The sequence below is a fragment of the Pristiophorus japonicus genome, chromosome 8, assembly GCF_044704955.1.
Source record: "Pristiophorus japonicus isolate sPriJap1 chromosome 8, sPriJap1.hap1, whole genome shotgun sequence".
In the NCBI taxonomy this organism is placed as follows: domain Eukaryota; kingdom Metazoa; phylum Chordata; class Chondrichthyes; family Pristiophoridae; genus Pristiophorus; species Pristiophorus japonicus.
Window position 1 is genome coordinate 97,873,208 of NC_091984.1, and position 25,505 is coordinate 97,898,712.

Here is a 25,505-nt window from a genome sequence, read left to right on the forward strand (position 1 = left end):
ACAGTGATGTTGGGATGCATCTGCTTTTATCTCAACGGTTTATTTTGATAAGTATATGTGCTTAATCAACTGAGTAGTGATGGTGCTAGGAACTGTATCTCCTTTTTGACTGTTCTGACGAGTAGGAATTGGTAAATTGCCTCTGCATGAGTTACAACTTCGGCTTGCATGGAAATAGATTTGACTAATTTTTATCATTTTAATTTTTTTTCCAGTGGAATTTTGAGACTTGGAGGTCATGTGATTGTTGCTTGTTGGGGATGGGGGAAAAGAACTATGGCAGTGAGGGGAAAAAATGGGCGATTCATTAGAAGTGGAAAACAAATCAGGAGTGATGCAATGAACATATAAGGGAGTAAAGAAGGAAGTCAGTTTTGTGCTGCACCTGATCTTGGATCCAATGGAAAATCTTTTTATTTAACATTTTCCAAGTGCTTTTGGCACAGGTTGTTGTATCCTTGCAATTATGCCTGAAATTTCAGTTTGTAAAGTTTGGAATTTGTAAAATCTTTTTAGTTAGTTTATATGGTACTTGCTCTATTGTAGAATAAAGTGCTGTATTGGACCAAGGCTGCCTGGGAGCTAGTATAATGGTTTCTTTTTTTTTAGCAGCTGGAGGTGACGGTCATGTTCCCACTACAGATTCTTACACTCCAGAAGCTCCAAGAGAGCAGCAGACCATAGCTGAAAGACAGACTCCACGACCTCTGCGATCACCACGGAGACCACCACATCCTCTTCCTCCAAGACTAACAATTCAGCCTCCAGCGCAAGAACTGGGACCACCTGCACAGGTGCATAGAACTAAAGTGGACAAATAATGCAGTCAAAGGACATTAAGAATGGAAGAAAATCCATGGAGCTTCTCTGTTGTGTGGTATACTCAGTATACAAGTTTGAGTTGACAACTTGTGCCCTTCACTGCATATAGTGATTGCTGAGGTTCTTTTCCCAGATTTTCTTCCATTATTAGATTATTTAGCGACCTAGATATCTCTCCCTTGCCCTATTAGACTGAATTCTGCCAGTAAAATGGCAAATATAGTGTACAAGGCAGAGAGATGTTCACCAATATCTTGAATGTTGAGAATGGGTAGCACTAGAAGGCTGTCTAAGACAAGGGCCACTTCAACCGAAAGGCTGAAGGGAAAATTGTATGTTGTCAGTAGATTTTATTTAAAAATGGTACTTAGCACAAGAACAGTTTCTCATAGTTGTAATGGATACCTTCTAAAATCCAAGTAGAAATCTGGCCTGTCTCATCAGTTTTGAATGCTATAGATATCTATAATTTAACCTTTGTACATCTTTGAAGGATGCAGTCTTAAACAACATTTTTAGGAATAATTATCTTTGTTTAGCGATTCCCACCAGCTAGACGACCTTCTTCGAGCCGAGGAGGAATCCAACTTACTCCAGGCATTGGAGGTGTGGTAAGTAACTGAATTGTTAAGATGCACCATAATAAAATTATGCAGACCTATTACGGAGTGACTCCTGCCAATGAACTGGACGCTGTGCAGAAGCATTCTGCGCGTAACTATCAGATCACACATTTTAAAAATAACGTTCACAACAGACTGAAGTCTGCGTAAAAGACAACTCGAGCGTTTTTTTTTCCCTTGTTGGAAATAATTCTATTATAAAGAAATGCAAATAAAATTAAAAAACGTGCATCATTTTCCCATTAGGAATTTGATTTTCTAAACACTCGCTTTTTAAAAAAAAAATGATTGGGCAATTGTTTTCTTTCCTCCAACTCACCTGATTTTCTGAGTTCAAAAAGGAGCTCCTTGAAATTGTTTCACTTCCGTTGAGTGATCGGCCCAGGTTGGATGTTGACAGCAACTTCAGACTCTATTGAGATACAATGAGCTGCTGGATCATTTCAGGTTGACATTGAAAGCTGTGCGACGACTCCTAGCAACCGGGAATGTGCAATATGACAATCAGGCAATTTCTAAAATGGAGTGGAAAAAATCTGTCACTCATTCTTGTAGAAGATAGACATTTCTCTAAATCCGCATCTTTACTCCACATTTTGGGAAGTCTGGCGGCAGCAAGCAAAAAATAACATTTGAATTACACATGTGCAACTACTTCCAGTTTGTTGGCAGCAGGTGCATCCAATATATCTGAACCCTTTATTTGCAAGGCTGTGATTTTTATCTCCTCTCCATCACTGACCCTTTGGGTTAATAGTTTTCCAAAATTAAGCTTCCCACTGTAGATGCTTCAATTTAATTAAATTTGTTAACAGAACAAACTTGCATTTATATAGTGCTTAATTACACGCCCATTACATGCCAAAACACACCATATCAAATGAATTACATGAAATGCTCTCGCTGTTTTATAGGCTTTACAAATCAGCCAGTATGTGCACAGCAAGCAAATTAATTGACCAGTTAGTTTTGATGGTGTTGGCCAAAACACAGAATGTCCTTTTAATAGTGCCAGTAGATTTTTTGCCTGCACCAACATGAGGCCCCTCCCTCCTCTCCGTTCACTTCTCGTCTAACGATGCAGCACAACATTGAAATATCAGCCTAGACTCTGATCAATTTCTGGATTGGGGCTTTAATCTGACTCAGGTGATCGTGCAGCAAACTGACAGTTAAACAAAAGTTTTCATTTAGTACAAAATGAACCTGGGAACTAATCCTGATTTTTATCAATGTTAGTTTGGATAACACTATGTTAGCAACACTAATTTTGAGACTCTGGTAATATTTGTAATTTTGTAATTTAACATTTTGGGATTTGAAATGCAATGTCGTCATTTGAAAATATAATGCAAAGTGCCTGATCAGATGATGCGATAAGTTTCAATTGTTAACGTGATCCTCTGACCTGTTGTTTTTATTCAGCAGCAACACTTCTTTGATGAAGATGACAGGATGGTGCCAAGTACACCAACTCTTGTTGTGCCCCACCGATCAGATGGGTTTGCAGAAGCCATTCAGTAAGTAGGTTTCTGGATTGTAACTGATAGGATGCACAGTGATGGTTAAAGCACCAAAATGAAAACTTGAAGTTTCTAGTTGGATTTCTTTTGTCGCCTGTAAGTAATACTGCAAATTCTGAAGTTAGGCACTTCTAATTCCAAAATGCATTCGGTAACAAGAGGTGTCATATCTGTACACTCTGTATATACTATGCTGGTAACACTAGAGGGTGCAACTGTGGGAGGCCCAGGCAGGAGCTGTATAAAAGGCTGGTCACCACACTGCTGCCTCACTCTGGAGTTACAATAAAGAGACTAAGGTCACAGCAGTTCAAGCACAGCATTGGGCCTTGTGGAGTTATTCTACAGATAGGTAGAGACATATTAACTGGCGACGTGAACAGATCACGGACTTGCACGCAGAGATGGCTGCCGTTGGTAGTTTAGGAAAGTTTACAGAGGGTGAAGCCTTTACTCTGGTTTCACTGGCCAGGTATCGCTTCTACACATCGCCGCACCGAGGGCCAGGATTTAGTGGAATATGTCGCAGACCTATGATGGCTCGCGGAATCGTGCGAATTTGACTAACTCCTCAACAATGTGTTGTGACAGGACGGGGCGTGAAGCGGACCATCACCTTAAGCCAGGCGTTCACAACCTCAACATTGAGATTCTCCCAGAATCAAAACTTACTGGCAAGTACTGTGCAGAAAATAACTTGATCAAAGAATTAGTCCAACTCACAGTCCGCCAAGGGGTGTAAACGTGAATCGTTTAACATGCTGGTGTTGCGGGGGTAACCATTGGGCCCATCTGTGTCGATTCAGACACTGCAAAGGCTGTGGTCAAAAGGGCCACCCACAGCGAATGTGCAGAAGAACTGTGACTCAAAATGTGGCAGAGGAAGTCGGCAGGAGATTTTCGATCCAGCAAGGATCATAAAGTACAAGCTAAAGAGGCGACTCAGCCCCAGGCAGCAGTGCACGGGGTGCACATCTTCACTACCAAAAGTCCCCTCATGATGATGAAAGTCAAGATAAATGGCATTCCTGTTTCATAGAGTTGGGACACTGGGGCGAGTCAGTCACCTTATGAGCCAGAAGGCGTTTGAGAGGCTGTGGGACAACAAACACCCAATTCCCGTTGCGTCCTCAATGGGGGCTGCTCAGCTGTCCTAAGAGAAATGCAAGACGAGATAAAGCTGTTTCACTGTCGTAAAAACGGAATGTCTGTCCAATTGGATTGCCTCTTATGGGGCAACCGCGTTGTCCTACCAAAAAAAGGCAGGGCAATCTTCATACGCGACTGACACAGTACCCACCCAGGCATAGTCATGATGAAGGCTATTGCGAGGTCCCACGTCTGTTGGCTCGGCATTGACTCGGACTTGGAGTCGTGCGTGCCCCAGTGTAACAATTGAGCAATGCCCCCAAGGAAGCTCTGCTTAGTTCGTGGTCCTGGCCCTCAAAACCATGGTCCAGGATCCACTTAGGTTATGTGGGCCCCTTTCTAGGAAAAATGTTATTCGTTGTAGTGGATGCCTACTCTAAGTGGATCGAATGTGTAATAATGGCATCCAGCACGTCCACTGCCACCATTGAATGCCTCAGGGCCATGTTTGCCACCCATGGCTTGCCCGACATTCTGGTCAACGACAATGGTCCATGTTTCACCAGCTCGGAATTCAATGAATTCATGACCTGCAATGGCATCCAGCATGTCAGGTCTGTCGCATTCAAGCCCGCATCCAACGGCCAAGCGGTGCGGGCAGTCCAAACCATAAAGCAGAGCTTGAAACGCGTCACCGAAGGCTCCTTACAAACCCACCTATCCCGGGTGCTGATCAATTACAAGACACGACCCCACTTGCTTACCGGGGTCCCCCTTGCGGAGCTACTAATGAAACGTGTACTCAAAATCAGGATCTCCTTAGTCCACCCTGACCTCAACGATCAGGTGGAAACCAGGCGTTATTGGCAAAACATGTACCATGATTGCGCGGCTGTATCACGCAACATCACTGTAAATGACCCGGTGTTTGTGCTGAATCATGGCCATGGCCCCAAATGGGTCGCTGGCACTGTTTTAGCCAAGGAGGAGAATAGGGTGTTTGTTGTCAAACTGTTTAACGGACAAACGTGCAGAAAGCATTTGGACCAGACCAAATTGCGATTTACAGGTAACCAGTAACGACCAGGATAGGACCTTACCTTCAGCGATCCACCTACACACACACAATCAGCAACAGACCTAGCTGCCCCACGAGGATGATCCCACCATCTCCAACAGTCCAGTCAGACCAACAGCGCTGCAAGACCGCAGTGGCCCAACCAACTCACCCATGCCAGAAGTGACACTCAGACGATCAACCAGGGAGCGCAGAGTTCCAGATCGCCTCAACCTGTAACTAACTCCCATCAAAGACTTTGGGGGGGAATGTTGTCATATATGTATACTCTGTATATACTATGCTGGTACCACTAGATGGTGCAACTGTGGGAGGCCCAGGCAGGAGCTGTATAAAAGGCTGGTCACCACGTTGCTGCCTCACTCTGGAGTTGCAATAAAGAGACTAAGGTCACAGCAGTTCAAGCACAGCACTAGGCCTCGTGGAGTTCTATAGATAAGTAGAGACATATTAAGAGGCATGTTATTGCACAGTAAGATCGCATGTAAAATTCCGAGTGGTGTAGCTTCAAGGGTCTGGCTTTTTGTATTTGGTAGAAACAAAAGTTCTGATTTTATATTGAAGTTCGTCCAGTGTATTTTGAAGTTGGAGGTGCCAAATACCAGAAATTCTTGGTCGCCTTTTTAAAATTTCAAATGACTGTCAGGGAAGCTGACTTTTTTTTTCTTTTGCATTCATATGTTTATTGAAATAACAATATAAAAATCTAAGCAACCAGCTATTCAATAATAGGAAAACTGCAAATGTAACACCTCTCTTTTTTAAAAAAGGAGGCAGAAAAAAAGCAGGAAACTGTAGACCAGTTAGCCTAACATATGTGGTTCGGGAAATGTTGAAGTCCATTATTAAACAAGCATTTGCAGGACATTTGGAAAAGTAAAATTTGGTCAGGCAGAGTCAGCATGGATTTATGAAGGGGAAGTCATGTTTGACAAATTTGCTGGAGTTCTTTGAGGATGTAACAAACAGGGTGGATAAGGGAGAACCAGTGGATGTGGTGTATTTGAACTTCCAGAAGGCATTTGACAAGGTGCCAATAAAAGGTTACTGCACAAGATAACCGCTCACAGGGTTCGGTGTAATATATTAGCATGGATAGAGGATTGGCTAACTAACAGAGAATAGAGAGTCGGGATAAATAATTCATTCTCTGGTTGGCAACCAGTAACTAGTGAGGTGCCGTAGGGATCAGTGCTGGGTCCCCAACTATTTACAATCTATATTAACGACTTGGAAGAAGGGACCGAGTGTAACGTAGCCAAGTTTGCTGACGATTCAAAGATGGGAGGAAAAGCAATGTGTGAGGAGGACACACAAAATCTGCAAAGAACATAGATAGGCTAAGTGGGCAAAGATTTGGCAGATGGAGTATAATGTTGGAAAGTGTGAGGTCCTGCATTTGGCAAAAAAAATCAAAGAGCGAGTTATTATTTAAATGGAGAAAGATTGAAAAGTGCCGCAATACAGCGAGGCCTCGGGGTACTTGTGCATGAAACACTAAAGGATAGTATGCAGGTACAGCAAGTGATCAGGAAGGCCAATGGCATATTGGCCTTTATTGCAAAGGGGATGGAGTATAAAAGCAGGGAAGTCTTACTACAGCTATATAAGGTATTGGTGAGGCCACAACTGGAATACTGCGTGCAGTTTTGGTTTCCATATTTACGAAAGGATATACTTGCTTTGGAGGCAGTTCAGAGAAGGTTCACTAGGCTGATTCTGGGGATGAGGGGGTTGACTTGGGAGGAAAGGTTGAATCGATTGGGCCTCTACTCATTGGAATTCAGAAGAATGAGAGGTGATCTTATCGAAACGTATAGGATTATGAGGAGGATGCAGAGAGGATGTTTCCATTGATGGGGGAGACTAGAACTAGAGGGCACGATCTTAGAATAAGGGGCCGCCCATTTAAAACTGAAATGAGGAGAAATGTCTTCTCGGAGGGTTGTAAATCTGTGGAATTCGCTTCTTCAGAGAGCTGTGGAAGCTGGGACATTGAATAAATTTAAGACAGAAACTGACAGTTTCTTAAATGATAAAGGGTTATGGGGAGTGGGCAGAGAAGTGGAGCTGAGTCCATGATCAGATCAGCCATGACCTTATTGAATGGTGGAGCAGGCTCAAGGGGCTGTATGGCCTACTCCTGTTCCTATTTCTTGTGTTCTTGTGTTCTTATGTTGGATATAAATGCATTACCAAGTGTTTTGACACATGTAGTGCATGGAGAACTTTAGGTAGAAGATAGAGTTTTGTACAACTCTTTTGCATGACTTAGATTAGAAACTCATGTTGAAAGCTGTGGTTAGTTCTCCGCAGGTTACTGGAGTCCCTCGGTTCAGGTTTGGACCCCCCGAAGATATGTCTCAAACCAGTTCAAGTCAGTCAGACCTTGGACAGCTGGCATCGCAAGGAGGTAATATTTTTTACAAAGATTTCAAAATCTCTTTTGAACATCAGTGGAAATTACAATTTTTGCTCAAAGGGGAAAAGTACATGAGATAATTGGTAGTAAATTTCACTGACATTTTATGTTGCATTAAGCAATGCTTCTATTTGTACTAGGTAAATCATTGAGCATCAATAACTATTTAGGTGTTTTTCACAATACTTGTAATATATTCTTTTTTCACATGGAGAAACCTGGTTTGACTGAATATTTAGAACTTGTCCTTAGACAAAGTAGTGCTTTTCTTTGATCATTCTTTGGTGTATAGTTCTTTGAGTGGTTTGCTGCACGAAACTGAAGTCTTTAATGTCACCAAAGTGACCCTGAAAACTTATCAAATGAATCCCTGGGCCACTTGCCCCATAGTGCTGTACTGTAGCTATGGTGGCATTTACCCTCCATCTCCATTAAAGAGAGCACCCAAGTAAAATGTTTACTCCAAAAATTAAATCCTGTAAGAGATTCTTCAAAAAGAAAAGGATCATATGGTCTGATGTGCTGCTGTTTACTGACCCTTTAATGACATGAAGAAAAAAATGCAGCTTGGGTATGGAATAATTCAGACTCACACAGCCTTATTGCTTGAGATAAGGTCACTTGTGGGACATTTGCTTCTTCTGACTTCTTGTTGAATTTTATTGTGCTAGTAACTTGCCTTCATGTCTCTAGGGCTAGGAATGTACGAGACTCCCATTTACCTTGCTGCTGTTCATGAAGATGAATCTGGAGGCCGCAGTGTGCCAACTACACCACTGCAGGTTCATGCACCGGGTATGGATTGTTGAATCGGTCCTAATTGGAAGAAGAGCAACTGCACTTCTGGGAGCGTAGCCATAATGTTCTGGTGTTATTAGACTAATACGTAAAAGGATGAGTTTCTCTTGGTTCTTTGGACAATACTGTACAATTTTGAGCAGCTGGTTTTTATAGTAGAATTTCTAGGAAACAGGAATTGCCATCTTCCCATGTGAAATTGCATCATTTGACCGTCTTTCTACAATTAACCTCCACAAAGGAAGATCTGCAGGCTAAAAGTAGTGTCATGAATGTGTTGTATTTGTTGTAAGTTGCGATATATGGCAGTGCTAGCTATAAAGCCTTTTTAAAATGCTAGGTCTATTCATGGCCCCCTCCTATTTCCCATCTACATGCTGCCTTTGGCGTCATCATCTGAAAACACAACGGGCTGGATTTTGCTTTGTGGCGAACTAGCAGCACGTGCAGTTCATTACACTTACACTTGCCCACAGACTTTGTGTAACTTTTGCATTGGAACTTGATGTAATTAGAGAGCCACTTCGGTGTGGCGCCCTCCGAGCATCTGGGACCTGTGAACAGGGCAAGCAACTGTATCTCCTGAACCAATCAGATTGAAGAATCGTTAATGAGCAGCAGAGACTGAATCATGAAGTTCAATTAGATTATTGACTTCAATGTCAAATCAGAAATCAAAATTGAGAGGGAAAAAAAGATGGGATTGAGATAAACAGAGGAAAAAAATGTTTTTTAAAATCTCCAACAATAATTAAAATTTGAAGGAATGAGATTCACAAGTTAATTTTCAGTACTCGAGAGGTTGATTGGCAGTTGTTAAGACTTATCACAGCATTAAAAATGTAATTACATTAGAATGGACAATCCCTAACCTTCCAGTTGAGTTTAAGGGATATAGGTTGGGTAAGTATGGCAACATCACACCGTTTCACGTATCTCAATGTCAAGCCTCATTCTACGATACTGGTATAGCGTTGCAGAGCACTCTGGATGGCAACTTTGTTATCCACGTTGAACTGCATATGTGTGGTCGCCGGATGTCGCTGTCTGATTTACACTTTAATAACGGTGAGCGCTGATGACCTCACTGTTATTTCTGCAGTGTAATCTGGGAAAATGTGGGATGACACCCAGCTCTACCTCACCACCACCCCTTGACCCCTCCATTACCTTTTATTGTCAGACTGCTTGTTGGACATCCCGTCCCAGATGAGCTGAAATTTCATCCAATTAAACATTGGGAAGGCCAAAGCTTTTATCTTCAGTCCCCGCTGCAAATTCAATTGGCTAGCCACGGATTCCATTCCCTTCCTTGGCCACTGTCTCGGTGAATCAGATTGCTTGCAACCTCAAATTCTACTTGACCCTGAGCTTCCAACACCCACATCCTCTCCATCTTTAAGACTGCCTACTCCATCTCCATAACAACATCTGGCTCCACTCCTGCCTCAACCTATCTGCTGCTGAAACCCTCATTCATGCCTTTTGTTACCTTTTAAATTCACTATTCCAGTGCTTTCCTGACTGTCCTTTCATCTTCCACTTTGCATAAACTTAAGCTCAATCAAAACTCTACTGCCCATATCCTAACTCTCATCAGTTCCCATTCATCCATCATCCCTATGCTTGCTGTCCTACATTGGCTCCTGATTCACCTGTGCCTTGATTTTTAAATTCTCATCCTTGTGTTCAAATCCCTCCATGACTTCACCTCTATCGCTCATCTTACAACTGTCAGAAAATTATGCATTCCTCCAACTATGGTGTCCATACGTCCTTCACCAGACCATTTGTGGCTGTACCGTCGGCCATCTAGGCCGAGCTCTGAAATTCCCTCCCTAAACCTCTGCACATCTCTTCTCAAATCTATCTATTTAACCAATATTTTGCTCATTTGTCCTAATATCTCTCGGGGTTGGTGTCAAATTTTGTCTGATAACACTCCTATGAAATGCCTTGGGATGTTTTACTATGTTAATACAAGTTGTTAGTGAGAACTGCTGTTCTATCAGAAGTCTGAATTCATTTGGTGCTGAATGACAGATCTTTGAAAAATAGATGTCTGCTGGATTGTGAAATAATCCAAAATGAAAATATTTGCAGACTATCCAGTGTCGTCGTCATTTTATGTTTCAAAACCTTGTTCAGCACGTTTAATGCAGAGATGTATAGAACTGTTCTGTGGTGTTGTTGTGAATGGAATGGTCAACTTAACAGTTACAGGTCTGTCACTTTTCTAGCCTTTAGCATTAAGCTTTGTTTAAAACAAAAATGGGGTGGGGGGTAGAAATACCACTAACCATTTATTTAGCAGTGTTTTCAGAGTTTGTTGTTTTTTTCCCTCTGAATTGTTTTGTATCAATTCCATTTAAAATTGGGTTACATTTGTGCTGTTCCTCTAATAACAAAAAATAGGATATATTGATGGGCTAGATGAAGATGGGTGGGAAGAGACTCGAGTGCAGCATAAACACCAACATGAATCTGTTGGGCCGAATGACGTGTTTCAGTAACAACTTATTTTTTGTGGCAACTGATGTATAATGCAAATTGCCTGTCTTGCAATTGTGCTGCTTATACATGGAAAATCTGTGAACAAGCCAAAACTGATTCTAAGCATCTCGTGATTAATTATATTTAAAATTTTACAGAATTGCATGTTTGTATAATGCTGGTTGTGCTCCTTGCTGTTTTAAAATTGAATAACTGGTTTTCCTTCACTCATTGAATCTTTCTAAAGTGGTCTTGTTACAAAAAATTGCAAATCCCCATGCTAATTTTTTTAATAGTACAGAACCAATTCTTGGACTGTCGTGATACCTGAGCCTTGTTTGTGTTTGAGTGCTCAGTTGGTGTGTAGACCAGTGTTCGGATTTCTTTAATTATCCAGCGATTCCAAAGCTGGTTGAAGCCCCAGCCAGGATATGCATGCACTATGGGCATCAACAATGTGCACATTACAACAAAAGCAAATTGTGAAAATGAAAATTTATTTGCTTAAAATATAGGGATAATACAATGACATTTTCAATATAATTTGTTACTGAAGTGCGGCACTGGATATGCTTCTGACCACGTGAACTGGCTGTTGGGGATTTCACTCTTTAGTGTAATATGGAGCAATACCTGTTTAGTAATGCTCAGACAGAGCAGTTGTTGGCCTTACATTTTTTTAAACCGGCAGACAATGCCACTTGCTGGCCTATTCATACAAGATATTTTTAGCATTTTAGTGCGGCACTGAGAATTCAGCTTGTTTAGGTAACTAAAGTTTTGCAACGTTATTTTCCTTCAGTAACTGTTTTCAATGAGGGTACCCAATCAGATGTAACTGAGCATGCTTCCCAATCTGTCCCCATGGTTACAACATCCACGGGCAGTCTATCTAACCCTGCTGAGTCTGGAGGTGGCGATGATGGGGATGAAGTATTCGTAGAAGGAGCAGACCAAGAGGGGTAAGTCTTCGGACTCTAAATACTTTAAGGAGCCATTTAAATGTATTAAATTAATTCTCTTTTACAGTTGCTTTTATTTTGTTTCTATTGCACAAGAAAATTAATAACTCGGATGCTTTATTAATGCTTCGAAATGGTTTTATATAAATTTCAATTGATTTTAGAATAGTAACTAAATTCTGAATTGACTCTACATTAAAGATCAGTAAATTTATTTGACCAACTATGGTGAGTAATGTAGGGCATGTGGAATGTTAACTTTATCTAAAAAATAAAAAAAGATGCCAAAAAACCATACGTCCTCCCTATCCAGACATGATGCAGCCTGCTGTGCCAGTGACCCCACTCTCCAGTCACGCAATCTCCTGAGAGGAAAAAGCTTAAGGCTCATTTAAGAAAAACACTGGAAAATTTGTTTGCAATTGCCTAAGGAAATTAAGTAAATCTCTGGGAGACTGTGGCAATCCATAAAGCCTTCTAATTTCAGCTAACCAGCAATTTACCTCTTAGTGTAACTTGTCTGCTCACCATACGCATCACATGTTTAGTCATTTGTTTTTTTGATTGATTCTCTGAAAAGTACTTTCCAGATTTAATCTCATTCTTTTCCACAACAATTTGCATAGTGCCTTTTAATGTATGGATTTTATGCTTATGCCCTTTATTCCTCCCCCCCCCCCCCCCCCCCTCCAAATCCCTTAAGCTATCTAACTGGACAGATTCTGGTCTCTATTATTTTAAAAATCTCAACAATATCCTCTCTAAGCCTGTGTTTTTAATGAAAGTAGCCTTGAATCCTTGATTCTATCTATCTATCTTATTAACACAGAGCCCAAGACCTGGAATAAAAACAGAAAATGCTGGAAATCTCAGCGGATCAGGCAGCATCTGTGGAAAGAAAGCAGAGTTAACGTTTTGGGTTGATGACCCTTCGTTAGCAACACGAAATGTTAACTCTGCTTTCTCTCCACAGATGCTGCCTGACCCGCTGAGATTTCCAGCATTTTCTGTTTTTATTCCAGATTCCAGCATCTGCAGTATTTTGCTTTGCTAGTCCAGGATCTGGTATTATTTTGGTCATCTATCTCCTGCAAAGCCTTATTAAACCCTGGTGATAAAGTGCTGTGCTTATCAATGTAATCCAATAATGCACAGCAACTTAAACATTAATAAATTTGTGACATATAGCTAGTACTTGAGCAACAGTTGGATTCTATTTAGAACTATAGGAGCAAAGGTGTAGAGCAGTGTATAAATGTCAGTAGGATCTCAAAATTAGAATTCACTCAAGCAGCTGTTAAATGCACCATCACTTTGTGCTTTTTTTCCCATTCATTCATTCTTCCATTTATATATATCACACACCTTCAATTTTACATTGCAAGAATTTTTGTATCTTCCTGGCTGAGGGGGAGAAGCCATAATCATCTAGATCTTTGGCCTGTACTGTTGCATAATTAAATGATTGATGAAAAACTAGTGGCCTGGAATGACACTTGCTTATTTTTTTTTTTTGTTCCCTTCCTCTTTCTCTATGGGGGTGTGAATGGCTTGCATCAGGCATCCGTCCGTACTGGCACATTGGAAATGAATAAGTAACCATGTATGGAAATGCAGCATCCGAGTACTCAGTGGCACAGTATATTGGTGCTCCACTGTATTAAGAGTTTTAAAAATACTTATTTACTGTTATACAGCTTTCTTTTATTAATTTTTGATCCCTTTCAATTGCATTTTTTTCCCAATGACGTGTTTAATTGAGAAGTGGTTCATCCCCATGAGTGAGTTAATTGACAAACTACGCATACCTTATTTTTTCAGTCTTGGTTCAGATGTTATGCTGGAAATTGAAGGCCATCAGGAGGAAGAATCTGCCCAGCCATCTGAAGAGGCAGATCTCCCATCCACTAGCCAGGATCCTCCTTCCAGTTCAGCAGGTATGTAATTTATAAGGGCAGTAGTGGATTTGTGTATGTTTTCTTACTGAACTGTACAAGTAGATGATTGTGCAAAGTGCACTGAACCCCTGTTCCTAACGAACATTAATACTAATGCATTAATACAGTGAATTACTGCAAAGTACTTCAACAAATGGATGAGAGGGCAGTATTAAGTTAGTTTTGTGAAATGTAATGGGAAGCATATCTGGTATCTGTAAAATCTGTAAAAATTGTACCTTCTCAGAAATGTCTGTATATATAATTATATAACTCATTCTAGATGTAACCAACCCTATTGTTTATGAAGCTACTTGTGTCAGAGTTTCTTTTTAGGGATGTTGTCCTTGCTTATCTCCATTTGCTCAGACAGTGAATTGGTCCCAGACCTCTGTCGATGCCTGTTTGAGTTAGTCTATGAGAAGGTATACAACATTGGCCTGATATGAAACATGGATTCCCATAGTAACATTTAGGGCCCAAGTTTCGGGCCTCGCCAAGAACGGCGCAGCCCCGACCTGGACGCCCGTTTTTCGCGCCACAAAGTGCGCCTAAAAAAAACTTAGATTCTCCGGCTCCGTGCTGGTCCTCTGGCCCTCGGCGCGGCGCAGCATGAGCTGTAAGGGGCGGAGCTAGGTCCCTGCGCTGAAAACAGTGCCGGGACCTCTGCACATGCGTGCGCTCTACAGTGGGTGCGCATGTGCAGTAGCTCCAGGCGCCCAAAACTGTGTGGGAGAGGCCCAAAGCACGCAGCCCCTAGCCCGGGCCGAATGGCCTCACTGGGGCTGCGTGCATAAGGCTCCTGCTTCTTCCGACCCGACACGACTCCCGCTCCCCCCCCCCCACCCGACCGCCCAACCCAAACTGGACCAACCGACTTCCCACCAAACCCCCCCCCCCGACCCGACCTGACCCGCGCTCCCACCCTCCCCCCTACCCAAACCAACCCGACCGCCCACCTCCCCACCCGCGCTCCCCCCCCCCCCCCGGACCCGACCTCCCTCCTCCCCGACCCGAACCGGACCCGACCTCCCCCCGTTCCCCCCCCCGCTGTGCTCCCGGACCCGACCCAACGCCACCTGCCTGTAAATCTGGGGACGGCCCTGCCCGAAGTCTTGGGCCCGGCCCGTTCAGCTTCCCTCTCACTTCTCCTCCCTCCCCCCTTTCCCCCTCCTCTACTCCTCCCCACCCCCCCTCCCTTCTCCTTTTCCCCTCCCTTCTCCTTTTCTCCCCTCCCTTCTCCTTTTCTCCCCTCCCTTCTCCTTTTCTCCCCTCCCTTCTCCTTTTCTCCCCTCCCTTCTCCTTTTCTCCCCTCCCTTCTCCTTTCCACCCCCCCCCCTTCTCCTTTCCACCGCCCCCTTCTCCTTTCCACCCCCCCCCCCCCTTCTCCTTTCCACCCCCCCCCTTCTCCTTTCCACCCCCCCCTTCTCCTTTCCACCCCCCCCTTCTCCTTTCCACCCCCCCCTTCTCCTTTCCACCCCCCCTTCTCCTTTCCACCCCCCCCTTCTCCTTTCCACCCCCCCCTTCTCCTTTCCACCCCCCCCTTCTCCTTTCCACCCCCCCCTTCTCCTTTCCACCCCCCCCCCCTTCTCCTTTCCACCCCCCCCTTCTCCTTTCCACCCCCCCCCCCCCCCTTCTCATTTCCACCCCCCCCCCTTCTCCAATTTCCCAATGTACAAGCGATCCATGAGAGGGCTGTGGGCTTCTTCAGGATTTCTGGCTTCTCAAAGGTACAGGGCTGCATTGATTGTACCCACATCGCCTTGCGTGCACCTGTGGAGGATTCAGAGCGGAACAGGAATAGAAAAGGTTTCCACTCCATCAATGTGCAGCTCGTGTGAGACGACAAGCAGCGCATCATGTCAGTCAATGCAAGATACCCTGGCAGCACCCATGATGCGTTCATCCTATGCGACAGTGTTATATCTGACATGTTTGAGCAGCAGCCAGAAGGGCAGAGCTGGCTACTGGGAGACAAAGGGTACGGCCTGACCACCTTGCTCATGACGCCCCTACGCGTGACACGGACGGAAGCTGACCGCCAATACAACATGGCGCACATTGTGACGTGCAGCATCATTGAGAGGACCATTGGCATATTGAAACAGTGTTTCTGATGTCTGGACCATTTCGGAGGCCACTTGCAATACTTTCCTTAGATTGTCGGTCACTTCACTGTTGTATGCTGCATAACTTAGCCATCATGAGGCAGCAGGAGCTGGTAGTGGAACCAGAAGACCTACGTGAGGGTCCAGTGCCTGATGATAGTATTTTGGAAGAGCAGGATGAGGATGATGACGATGATCAGGAAAGCATGCAAGTGCCGGAGCACGAGGTCGGAGGAGGGCTGTCCATCTTGCTCCTTTAACGATTGCTCGAGCTCTACGCCAGCAGCTCATCCGTGATCGCTTCAATTACTGATTCCTGAGGGCTCTGCGACCACTGTTGCGCATGGACATGTTTATTCTTTGCAGTTGTTCCTACGTTGTGTTGTGTTAATGGAAGATGATTCAGTTTTAATGAAAAAATATTTATTGAAAAGTTAACGTCACTAATAAAATATTTGTTGTATCAAACTTTACTTTTTAATATGACCCTTAAGATCACTTATAAACTTGTAAAGTTACAGAACAATTTCAATGTGAAAAATCTTACTCTTAAGATCACTTAAACTTCAAGATCACTTTTAGGTACAAAATTAAATAAGATACAAAATGTGAGCGTTTACACTATAAGATCACTTAAAAACCCTGAGATCACTTATAAGCTGTAAAGTTACAAAACAATTTCAATTTGAAAAATGCTACTACAGCTACATCAAGAACAAGAACAAAAGCAGCAAAGAAAGGCTGCAACCATCTCTCATCCATATCTCAGTGACTGTTCACTTCTTCATGGGGGTGTCATTTGATTGGCGGGGCTGTGTGCCCTTATTGCAGCAGCTATCTTCATGAGGGCCTGTGCCGTCGATTGCACTCCCTAAGTTCCCGTGTCATTACTGCTATTTCTCCCGTCAGGACCGTCACCTCTTCACCCACGGCACTGACGCCACCGATGAGTGATCGGGTAAGCTCATTGGTCTCCATACCCAATGCCACAACCTGAGTCGCATCTGTTGCACGCTACATCTCAGGAGAGTGTGTCTCCAATCTCCTCCTCTGCCTGGGTCTGCCTCGCAGCACCACTGCACTGGGAGGCGTGGGCTGGGAAGGTGGGACGCTCGGTGTTCCAGACGACAGCACTCTAGTGCGAGCCGTGGGCTGGGATGGTGGGTGAATGGGTGTAAACTGCTCCATTATATCACCAGCACCACTGGGACCCGCAACGTCGGAATCAAAACCATGGAAGGTGGAACCAGAATCTATGCGAGTAGGAGGCGCCGGCTCGGACGGTGGTGCACTGGCTGTAAACTGCTGCATTACACCAGCAGCACCACTGGGACCCGCAACGTCGGAATCAAAACCATGGAAGGTGGAACCAGAACCTAAGCAAGGGTTTGAAACTTTGATGCCCCTTAATGGGGGCTCATAAACATCAATTTGGAAGCTCTCCCCTGTAGACATTTCAGTCATCGCCGCCATCATCCAGTCTGGATCGTCCGCATCTGGTTGTACTGGTTCTTGTTCTGTATCTTCAGGATCCTCGGGGTTGGCGGCGGCAGTAGCAGCAGCATCATGTTCTGCAATATACATCAGAACAGTCAAATGTTTAACATCAGGGGAGTGGGCAGGATGGGTGGCATAAGTACTCTCACACATAGCAGGCCAGGCAGCAGGTTGATTTAAAGGGTCACGATGCATTTTCAGGACTTGCCCTCTTCCTCGCGTGTGGGCCCAGCTTGTGCTGTACTGATTGCTTTTCTCCATGTACGACTTATCATAGCAGCTACCCTCTGTTCCAAGGGTGTCAGTGGATGCAGATTGGGCGTGCCTCCTCCTGTTCGAGTTGCTTCCCTTTTGTTGTGGGCCAATTTCTTCTGCAAAGGGTAAAATACAACTTTTTACAGAGTGCATCTTTCTGCAGGGTGGTTCATACAGGTCGTCACATAATTACGATTACATTAAAAATTGAAAATATTACTTGCACTACTTGACCAAGGTCGTGCCATTTCTTTTTACACTGGCTTCCAGATGTCATGGTATGCACCACTGCGCAGTAATCTTCAGCAACTTGGTTCCAACGTTTCTTCATTACTTTAGGTGGCATTCTTATGCGACCTCTGTTGCTGGTATCTAGCTCCTGCCATCTCTGCTCAATGACATTGACTAATATCTCCACTTCCTCATGCAAGAAATTCTTTGTTCTTGTGGGCATTGTTCCATTGCTGTATTGAATTGACACTCTGATTTTTCAAAACACAGTCCTTAATTTGCATGCACCAATGTAGCACCTGTTCTAGAAGTTTAGCAGTGAAAAGCAGCACTCACTGATTTCAGCAGGTGATTTATTCAACAGTGCTGCTAAAAGCGCACCTTCAGACACCAAAAAATCACAAATTCAATCCCGAGCCTTTCCAGAGGTCCACGAGACAAATCAGCACTTTTCTTTAAGATCCTTTAAAAATGGCCGAGTGCCAATGTTTCTGGGCTACTGCGCGTGTGCCGGCACGACGTTCTCTCATTTGACTTGGGGGTGCCCCCCCCCCCCCACTTGCAGAATCGGTGTGGCTCTGCCCCCCCGCTGCTGTCTGCGCGCTGCGCTGAGCTCCCAGGGACCAGCGAGGAGCCTGAGAATTACAAGATAGATTTTTGTTGCACATTTCGGCGCGAAAAACGGGTGTCCATGTCGGGGCTGTGCCGTTCTAGGCGCGGCCCGATACTTGACCCCAATGTGTGGTCACTGTGCCACCCCCTTTCTCTAGTTCCTTGATGATTTTTCAGTTACTGTATAAACCTGATTTTTTTTAAAGTGCTATCTAACTGAACTGGACAGTTGCTTTCAGTGCCAAGATTTATCCTGGTCTAGCAGTAATGGGGCTTTGATCATCAACCGCAACAGCCAGGATTCTTTGACATGCCATCACTGTTTTATGTAATACTGTCTCTGGATTTTAGTATTTTTTAAACTTTTTTTTGATAGATGCCAGCAGTATCACTCAGCCTAAACCTTTGAGAAGAGTACGACTTTATCCACAGATGGGAAGAACTGTTGTTCGAGGGAGACAGTTCCTTAGCCGAAGAGGTAAGATCAACACTGCGCGGCCATGCAGCTCTCTGGCGGTCCAGCGCAGTCTGGGACTGGCTTTTCCAATGTTAAACTTGGCGCATGCAGGGAAACTGTGAATGGGCCGTGCAGTTCTGTAAAGGGGCCATACACCCCCAAAAAACTTAGGGGGAACATTGGGTAAGGCTCTCCAATTTATACAGCACTCATTTTTAAAAGCAAATCTTGGAATGCTTTACAAGGGGAGAGGTGAACACACAGCAGGAAAAGGAGGAATTTAGGTTGGAAACTGAAGGCATAGTCCAAAAAATGGATTTTAAGATGTTTTTGAAGGTTGTGAGGTCGCACGGTTTCGAGAGCAGGGGAGTGGTGACACAGACCTCTGCTACCTGTGGATGGGGGAAAGAGGAAACCGGTAACAAGCAATAAAACCTGTCTGATTCAAACTAGGAAGTAGGGCTGCAGGAATTTTAAAATGATAAAGGTTTTGAAATTAGTTCACTAGGCACACTGTGCAAACCATAGTATACTTTTTTTGTTTAAAAAAGGCAGTATGTAGTTTATGCTTTCTTTTATTATACAAGATTAGATTGTGATAACACAGCATTGAGGCAACATTTCCGTTTTATAAAATAAAGTTGAATTAGAAATTGCTGTCTATATGGAAATTGTCTTTTTGAATGCTAACAGATCAACATTAGATAATCTGTCCTGTATGGTGGAAACACTATATTTTCAAAGTTACCATTGCTAAAAAGCATTAAGAACAAATATTTAGTTACATATATAAGATAGGGCAAGGATATTTTGTACATTTTTGGTAGAAGGCTACTTTGTACCCTTTGTATAAGAATTCTATTTGATTTCCCAATGTAACTTAAGTAGAATGGGAATATCTGTTGAAATACAGCCTTCCCTAACCCCAACCTAAAGTGCACTTCAAGCTGTTTTTCAAAGTGGAGTCTGATTTGTAGGATTTCTGGATTATGTATGTTGCATTTTAATTAATGTGCTTGTGATTGATCCAGTTAGGTAATGGGTGTTCATATAAAGAAGCTTGAACCCAAATGTATTCTGATTAAGCTTGGCCAGCTTTCAGGACTGGGTTTTAAATACTGCTTTAATGTTATTACTGTACCCTTCCCCTACCTCTGCAGGTAACTCCAGTATTGCACATTTCCAAAGCAGAATTATAATTCAAACAATCTGAATTTCAGTTTATGTACAAATCCTGATTAGTTTTTACAGAATCAACTGATTTTCATTCAGGTTGCAAAAATGTCCCAGGGTTCCACATGCCATTATTTTGCAGGCAGGATTTGAAGAAAATATTAACTTTAAAGAAAATGTACAGGTTTTTTTTGTCATCTGTACATTCCAACCTAACATTTATCACTTGGCATCTAGAAATATTTCAAAGTTAAAGCGGCAGAATAGTTTTAGATAGACCTTTTCCAGAACTCCAGGTTATTACTTGCATGTTTCTCATTATAGGTATGAGCCATTCAATGGGAGGAAGAGGAGGATTAAACAGAGGAAGTCATAGTTGAAATGTATTGATTACTTGTCATTGGTTTGGCTTGATACTACAATAAAAATAAAATTTTTGAACTTGAAACATTTGTGATTCTCGTCACGATGTAATGTTTTTTCATTGAAAAATAAAATGGTTTCATTTTACACCATGATGCTTGAATTTTTCTTTAATGGTTATTAATGACATGCATAGAAGTCCTTTGATATGCTTCTTTTCATACTGGTAGCTTGCTGGTTGACAGGATCAACATTATAGTACTTATCTAAATGGAGAAGAGTGAAACAAGGGGAAGATGTCAAACAAGTGCAGCAATTTAGTTTTACATAAAAATTGAAAAAACTACTGTAAATATATTGCTTAACTTTGGTTATATTGTACTGTCTTGAAGTAAAATGCCCAGACTACTAGATCATGAAGTACAAGGATGCCCTGACCCAGTCTGCTTCAAGCCTTTGGATATGTTGTAAATGAGACTTTTAAAGTTGAAGAAAATTATTTTTCAAACTGATATGATTGATGGGGAGGAAAGGTAAATAAAGATCTTTAACATTGCCATTTGACAATTTCATTCTTTAATGCTAGGTTTTAAGACTAATTGTTTACATTGATCAGCTGTTTCTTACCAGAGAGAGTTTATTCTCTTAGAAACATAGAAAAATAGGTGCAGGAGTAGGCCATTCGGCTCCTTCGAGTCTGCACTGCCATTCAATAAGATCATGGCTGATCATTCCTTCAGTACCCCTTTCCTGCTTTCTCTCCATACCTCTTGATCCCCTTAACCGTAAGAGCCGTATCTAACTCCCTCTTGAATATATCCAATTAACTGGCATCAACAATTCTCTGCGGCAGGGAATTCCACAGGTTAACAATTCTGAGTGAAGAAGTTTCTCCTCATCTCAGTCCTAAATGGCCTACCCCTTATCCTAAGACTATGTCCCCTAGTTCTGGACTTCCCCAACATCGGGAACATTCTTCCCGCATCTAACCTGTCCAGTCCCGTCAGAATCTTATATGTTTCTATGAGATCCCCTCTCATCCTTCTAAACTCCAGTGAATAAAGGCCCAGTTGATCCAGTCTCTCCTCATATGACAGCCCAGCCATCCCTGGAATCAGTCTGGTGAACCTTTGCTGCACTCCCTCAATAGCAAGAACATCCTTCCTCAGACTAGGAGACCAAAACTGAACACAATATTCCAGGTGAGGCCTCACTAAGGCCCTGTACAACTGCAGTAAGACCTCCCTGCTTCTATATTCAAATCCCCTAGCTATGAAGGCCAACATACCATTTGCCGCCTTCACTGCCTGCTGTACCTGCGTGCCCACTTTCAGTGACTGATGAACCATGACACCCAGGTCTCGTTGCACCTCCCCTTTTCCTAGTCTGCCACCATTCAGATAATATTCTGCCTTCGTGTTTATGCCCCCAAAATGGATAACCTCACATTTATCCACATTATATTGCATCTGCCATGCATTTGCCCACTCACCTAACCTGTCCAAGTCACCCTGCAGCCTCTTAGCGTCCTCCTCATAGCTCACACCGCCACCCAGTTTAGTGTCATCTGCAACTTGGAGATATTACACTCTATTCCTTCATCCAAATTGATAATGTATATTGTAAAGAGCTGGGGTCCCAGCACTGAGCCCTGCGGCACTTCACTAGTCACTGCCTGCCATTTTGAAAAGGACCCGTTTATCCCGACTCTCTGCTTCCTGTCTGCCAACCAGTTCCCTATCCAAGTCAGTATATTACCCCCAATGCCATGTGCTTTGACTTTGCATACCAATCTCTTGTGCGGTACCCTGTCAAAAGCCTTCTGAAAGTCCAAATACACCACATCCACTGGTTCTCCTGAGTGTAAAGACCAGCAATTTTTCTCTCTGCACAACTGATTGATGATGGAATCAATAGTAATTCCAAAATCCTATTTAAGATTGATGACATTTAAATGAACAAATAGGTTTACATCGGCTCCTGTGAACTATTTCATTTTGTTATAAACTGTATCCAATTTTGTTTCCTTTCTATGTTGACAATTGCAAACTTGTTTCATAAGAACAGTAGGCCATACAGCCCCTCGAGCCAGTTACATAAGAACATAAGAATTAGGAACAGGGGTAGGCCATCTAGCCCCTCGAGCCTGCTCCGCCATTCAACAAGATCATGGCTGATCTGGCCGTGGACTCAGCTCCACTTACCAGCCTGCTCCCCGTAACCCTTAATTCCCTTATTGGTTAAAAATCTATCTGTCACTTTGAAAAGGACCTGTTTATCCCAACTCTCTGCTTTCTGTCTGCCAACCAGTTCCCTATCCAAGTCAGTATATTACCCCTAATACCATGTGCTTTGACTTTGCACAACAATCTCTTGTGCGGTACCTTGTCAAAAGCCTTCTGAAAAAATAGATGTGAGTGGACAAAACTTATGGCAGATGAAACAGTTCAATGTGGGGGAAGCATGAGATCATTCACTTTGGATCAGAGAAAGATGAATCAGAAGATTTTCTTCTTAGGTGAGACTAGGCACTGTGAAGGAGCACATAACACAAAGCTAGTGCATAGGTACAGAAAGTAATCAGAAAAGCTTATGGGAATGTTGATCTTTATCGCAAGGGAGTTGGCATTCAAAAGGGAGGAAGTGATGCTTCGGTTGTACATGGGTTTGGTCAGACCCCATCTGGAGTACTGCATTCAGTTCTGGGCACATCTCAGGAAGGATATATTGGCCTGGAAGGGGTTGCAGTGCTAATTCACCAGAATACCAGGGCTTAAGGGGTTAAATTATGACAAGGTTACATAAACTTGGCGCTTCCGCCATTCTATTAGATTGTTGCTGATCTGTACCCCAACTCAGTTTATCTGCTTTTGTCCCAAGTCTCTTGATACCCTTACCCAACAAAAATCTGTTGATCTCAGTCTTGAAAATTTCAGTTGTCCAGGCATCCACATCCTTTTGAGGGAGAGGGTTCCAGATTTTCACTACCCTTTGTGGGGAAAAAATGCTAACTTTTTTAATTTGAAAATTCTGCCCCCCTCATTCTGGATTGCCTACTGCATTGAATCCCTTTATGATTTTAAACCCCTCAACCATCTAAACTCAATGGAGCAAAAGGCAAGTTTATGTAACCTTATCATAATTTAACCCCTTAAGCCCTGGTATTCTGGTGAATTAGCACTGCAACCCCTTCCAGGCCAATATATCCTTCCTGAGATGTGCCCAGAACTGAATGCAGTACTCCAGATGGGGTCTGACCAAACCCATGTACAACCGAAGCATCACTTCCTCCCTTTTAAATGCCAACTCCCTTGCGATAAAGATCAACATTCCCATAAGCTTTTCTGATTACTTTCTGTACCTTTGCACTAGCTTTGTGTTATGTGTACACGGACACTTAAATCCCTTTGTTCCTTCACAGTGCCTAGTCTCACCTAAGAAGAAAATCTTCTGATTCATCTTTCTCTGATCCAAAGTGAATGACTTCATGCTTCCCCCACATTGAACTGTTTCATCTGCCATAAGTTTTGTCCATTTACATCTATTTTTTAATTTCCTGCTTCCATTTATACAACTTGCTGTGCCTCATAATTTCATCTGTAAACTTTATTAATGTATACGGGTAAGTGGAGCTGAGTCCACGGCCAGATCAGCCATGATCTTGTTGGGTGGCGGAGCAGGCTCGAGGGGCTAGATGGCCTACTCCTGTTCCTAATTCTTATGTTCTTATTAATGTTGGGGAAGTCCAGAACCCGGGGTCACAGTCTAAGGATAAGGGGTAAGCCATTTAGGACCGAGATGAGGAGAAACTTCTTCACCCAGAGAGTGGTGAACCTGTGGAATTCTCTACCACAGAAATTTGTTGAGGCCAATTCACTAAATATATTCAAAAAGGAGTTAGATGTAGTCCTTACTACTAGGGGGATCAAGGGGTATGGCGAGAAAGCAGGAAATGGGGTACCGAAGTTTCATGTTCAGCCATGAACTCATTGAATGGCGGTGCAGGCTCGAAGGGCCGAATGGCCTATTCCTGCACCTATTTTCTATGTTTCTAAACACTGAAGCTCCAGTTTAGATGCCTGGGGAACAGCACTTATCACATCCCACCAATCAATGTTCCCATTTTATCCCTACTATCTCCTACCTCCCAACCATATTACAAGGTTACCTCCAATACCATGTGCTCATTTTTGCTAATAATCCTTCCAAAATTTTCTGGAAATACATGTAGACAACATGACTATACATTCCCCTATCTACCCTGCTTGTGATCTCTTCAAAAAAATTAGATTAATCATCAAACATGACTTCTCACATCTCTGATCAGCTGATAATTGTCCAAGTGCTCATTCACTATCTGATTCCAGTAACTTCTCCACAGTTGATGTAAACTGAAGGATCTGTAGTTACCTGCTTTCTCCCTCTCCCTTATTAAATAATGGAATAACATTTGCAATTTACTGATCCACAGGCACAATCAAGAGTTTTGGAAAATTATGACTAATCCATCAACAATTTTCTCACCTATTAAAATAAAGTGCACCTTTTGATACTCTTTTGACCATGGTGTCCCCAAATATAAATCAAGCCGAAACTTACCACCCGAAACGACAAAGTACTCGTATCTGGCTGCGCGTTGAGGATTTGGAAATGAAATGGCAGATGTGATTCTTGCAGGAAATCCATGCCAATATTTTCTGACTGACATTTCTGCAGAAAGTTGTGCTGAAAAAAAGTTAACGAAGAATAATGCCTAAATTAGTCATGGAAAGTAAATGTAATTGTAAACCAGGTAAACAAATTTTCAGCCCTTAACCCATTACTTTGTAGCTGAACAGCGGTTAATGCAATTTCCTTTATTTTTCAGCTGAGCTGCCTCATTCCCCAGTTCAGGGGCTCATTTGTTTGGTGGCCTGCCACTATGAAATTCTTCACTCGCTCACTCATGCACGTACTCGCTCATGTGGTCATTGCATCAGCATCATAGGCAGTTCCTCAAAATCGAGGAAAACTTGCTTCCACTCCAAAAAGTAGTTCTTGGGTGACTGAACAGTCCAATACA

At 42.9% G+C, this 25,505-nt stretch overlaps 1 protein-coding gene across 5 annotated transcripts in view; it reads left to right on the forward strand.

Annotated features, from left to right (window-relative positions):
* tprb (translocated promoter region b, nuclear basket protein) overlaps positions 1 to 20,590 on the forward strand; it is a 140,864-nt gene extending 120,274 nt beyond the window's left edge. For 2 of the 5 annotated variants that reach the window (XM_070887144.1, XM_070887146.1), the window contains exons 43-51: positions 610 to 794; positions 1,362 to 1,433; positions 2,871 to 2,965; positions 7,442 to 7,548; positions 8,251 to 8,352; positions 11,651 to 11,810; positions 13,632 to 13,747; positions 18,827 to 18,928; positions 20,405 to 20,590. In XM_070887144.1, the coding sequence (XP_070743245.1) occupies positions 610 to 794; positions 1,362 to 1,433; positions 2,871 to 2,965; positions 7,442 to 7,548; positions 8,251 to 8,352; positions 11,651 to 11,810; positions 13,632 to 13,747; positions 18,827 to 18,928; positions 20,405 to 20,460 (995 nt within the window). In that variant the 3' untranslated portion in view covers positions 20,461 to 20,590. The remainder of the gene's footprint in view (positions 1 to 609; positions 795 to 1,361; positions 1,434 to 2,870; positions 2,966 to 7,441; positions 7,549 to 8,250; positions 8,353 to 11,650; positions 11,811 to 13,631; positions 13,748 to 18,826; positions 18,929 to 20,404) is intronic. The other 3 variants (XM_070887145.1, XM_070887149.1, XM_070887147.1) reach the window with 2 other exon arrangements.
* Positions 20,591 to 25,505: the final 4,915 nt, after the last annotated feature.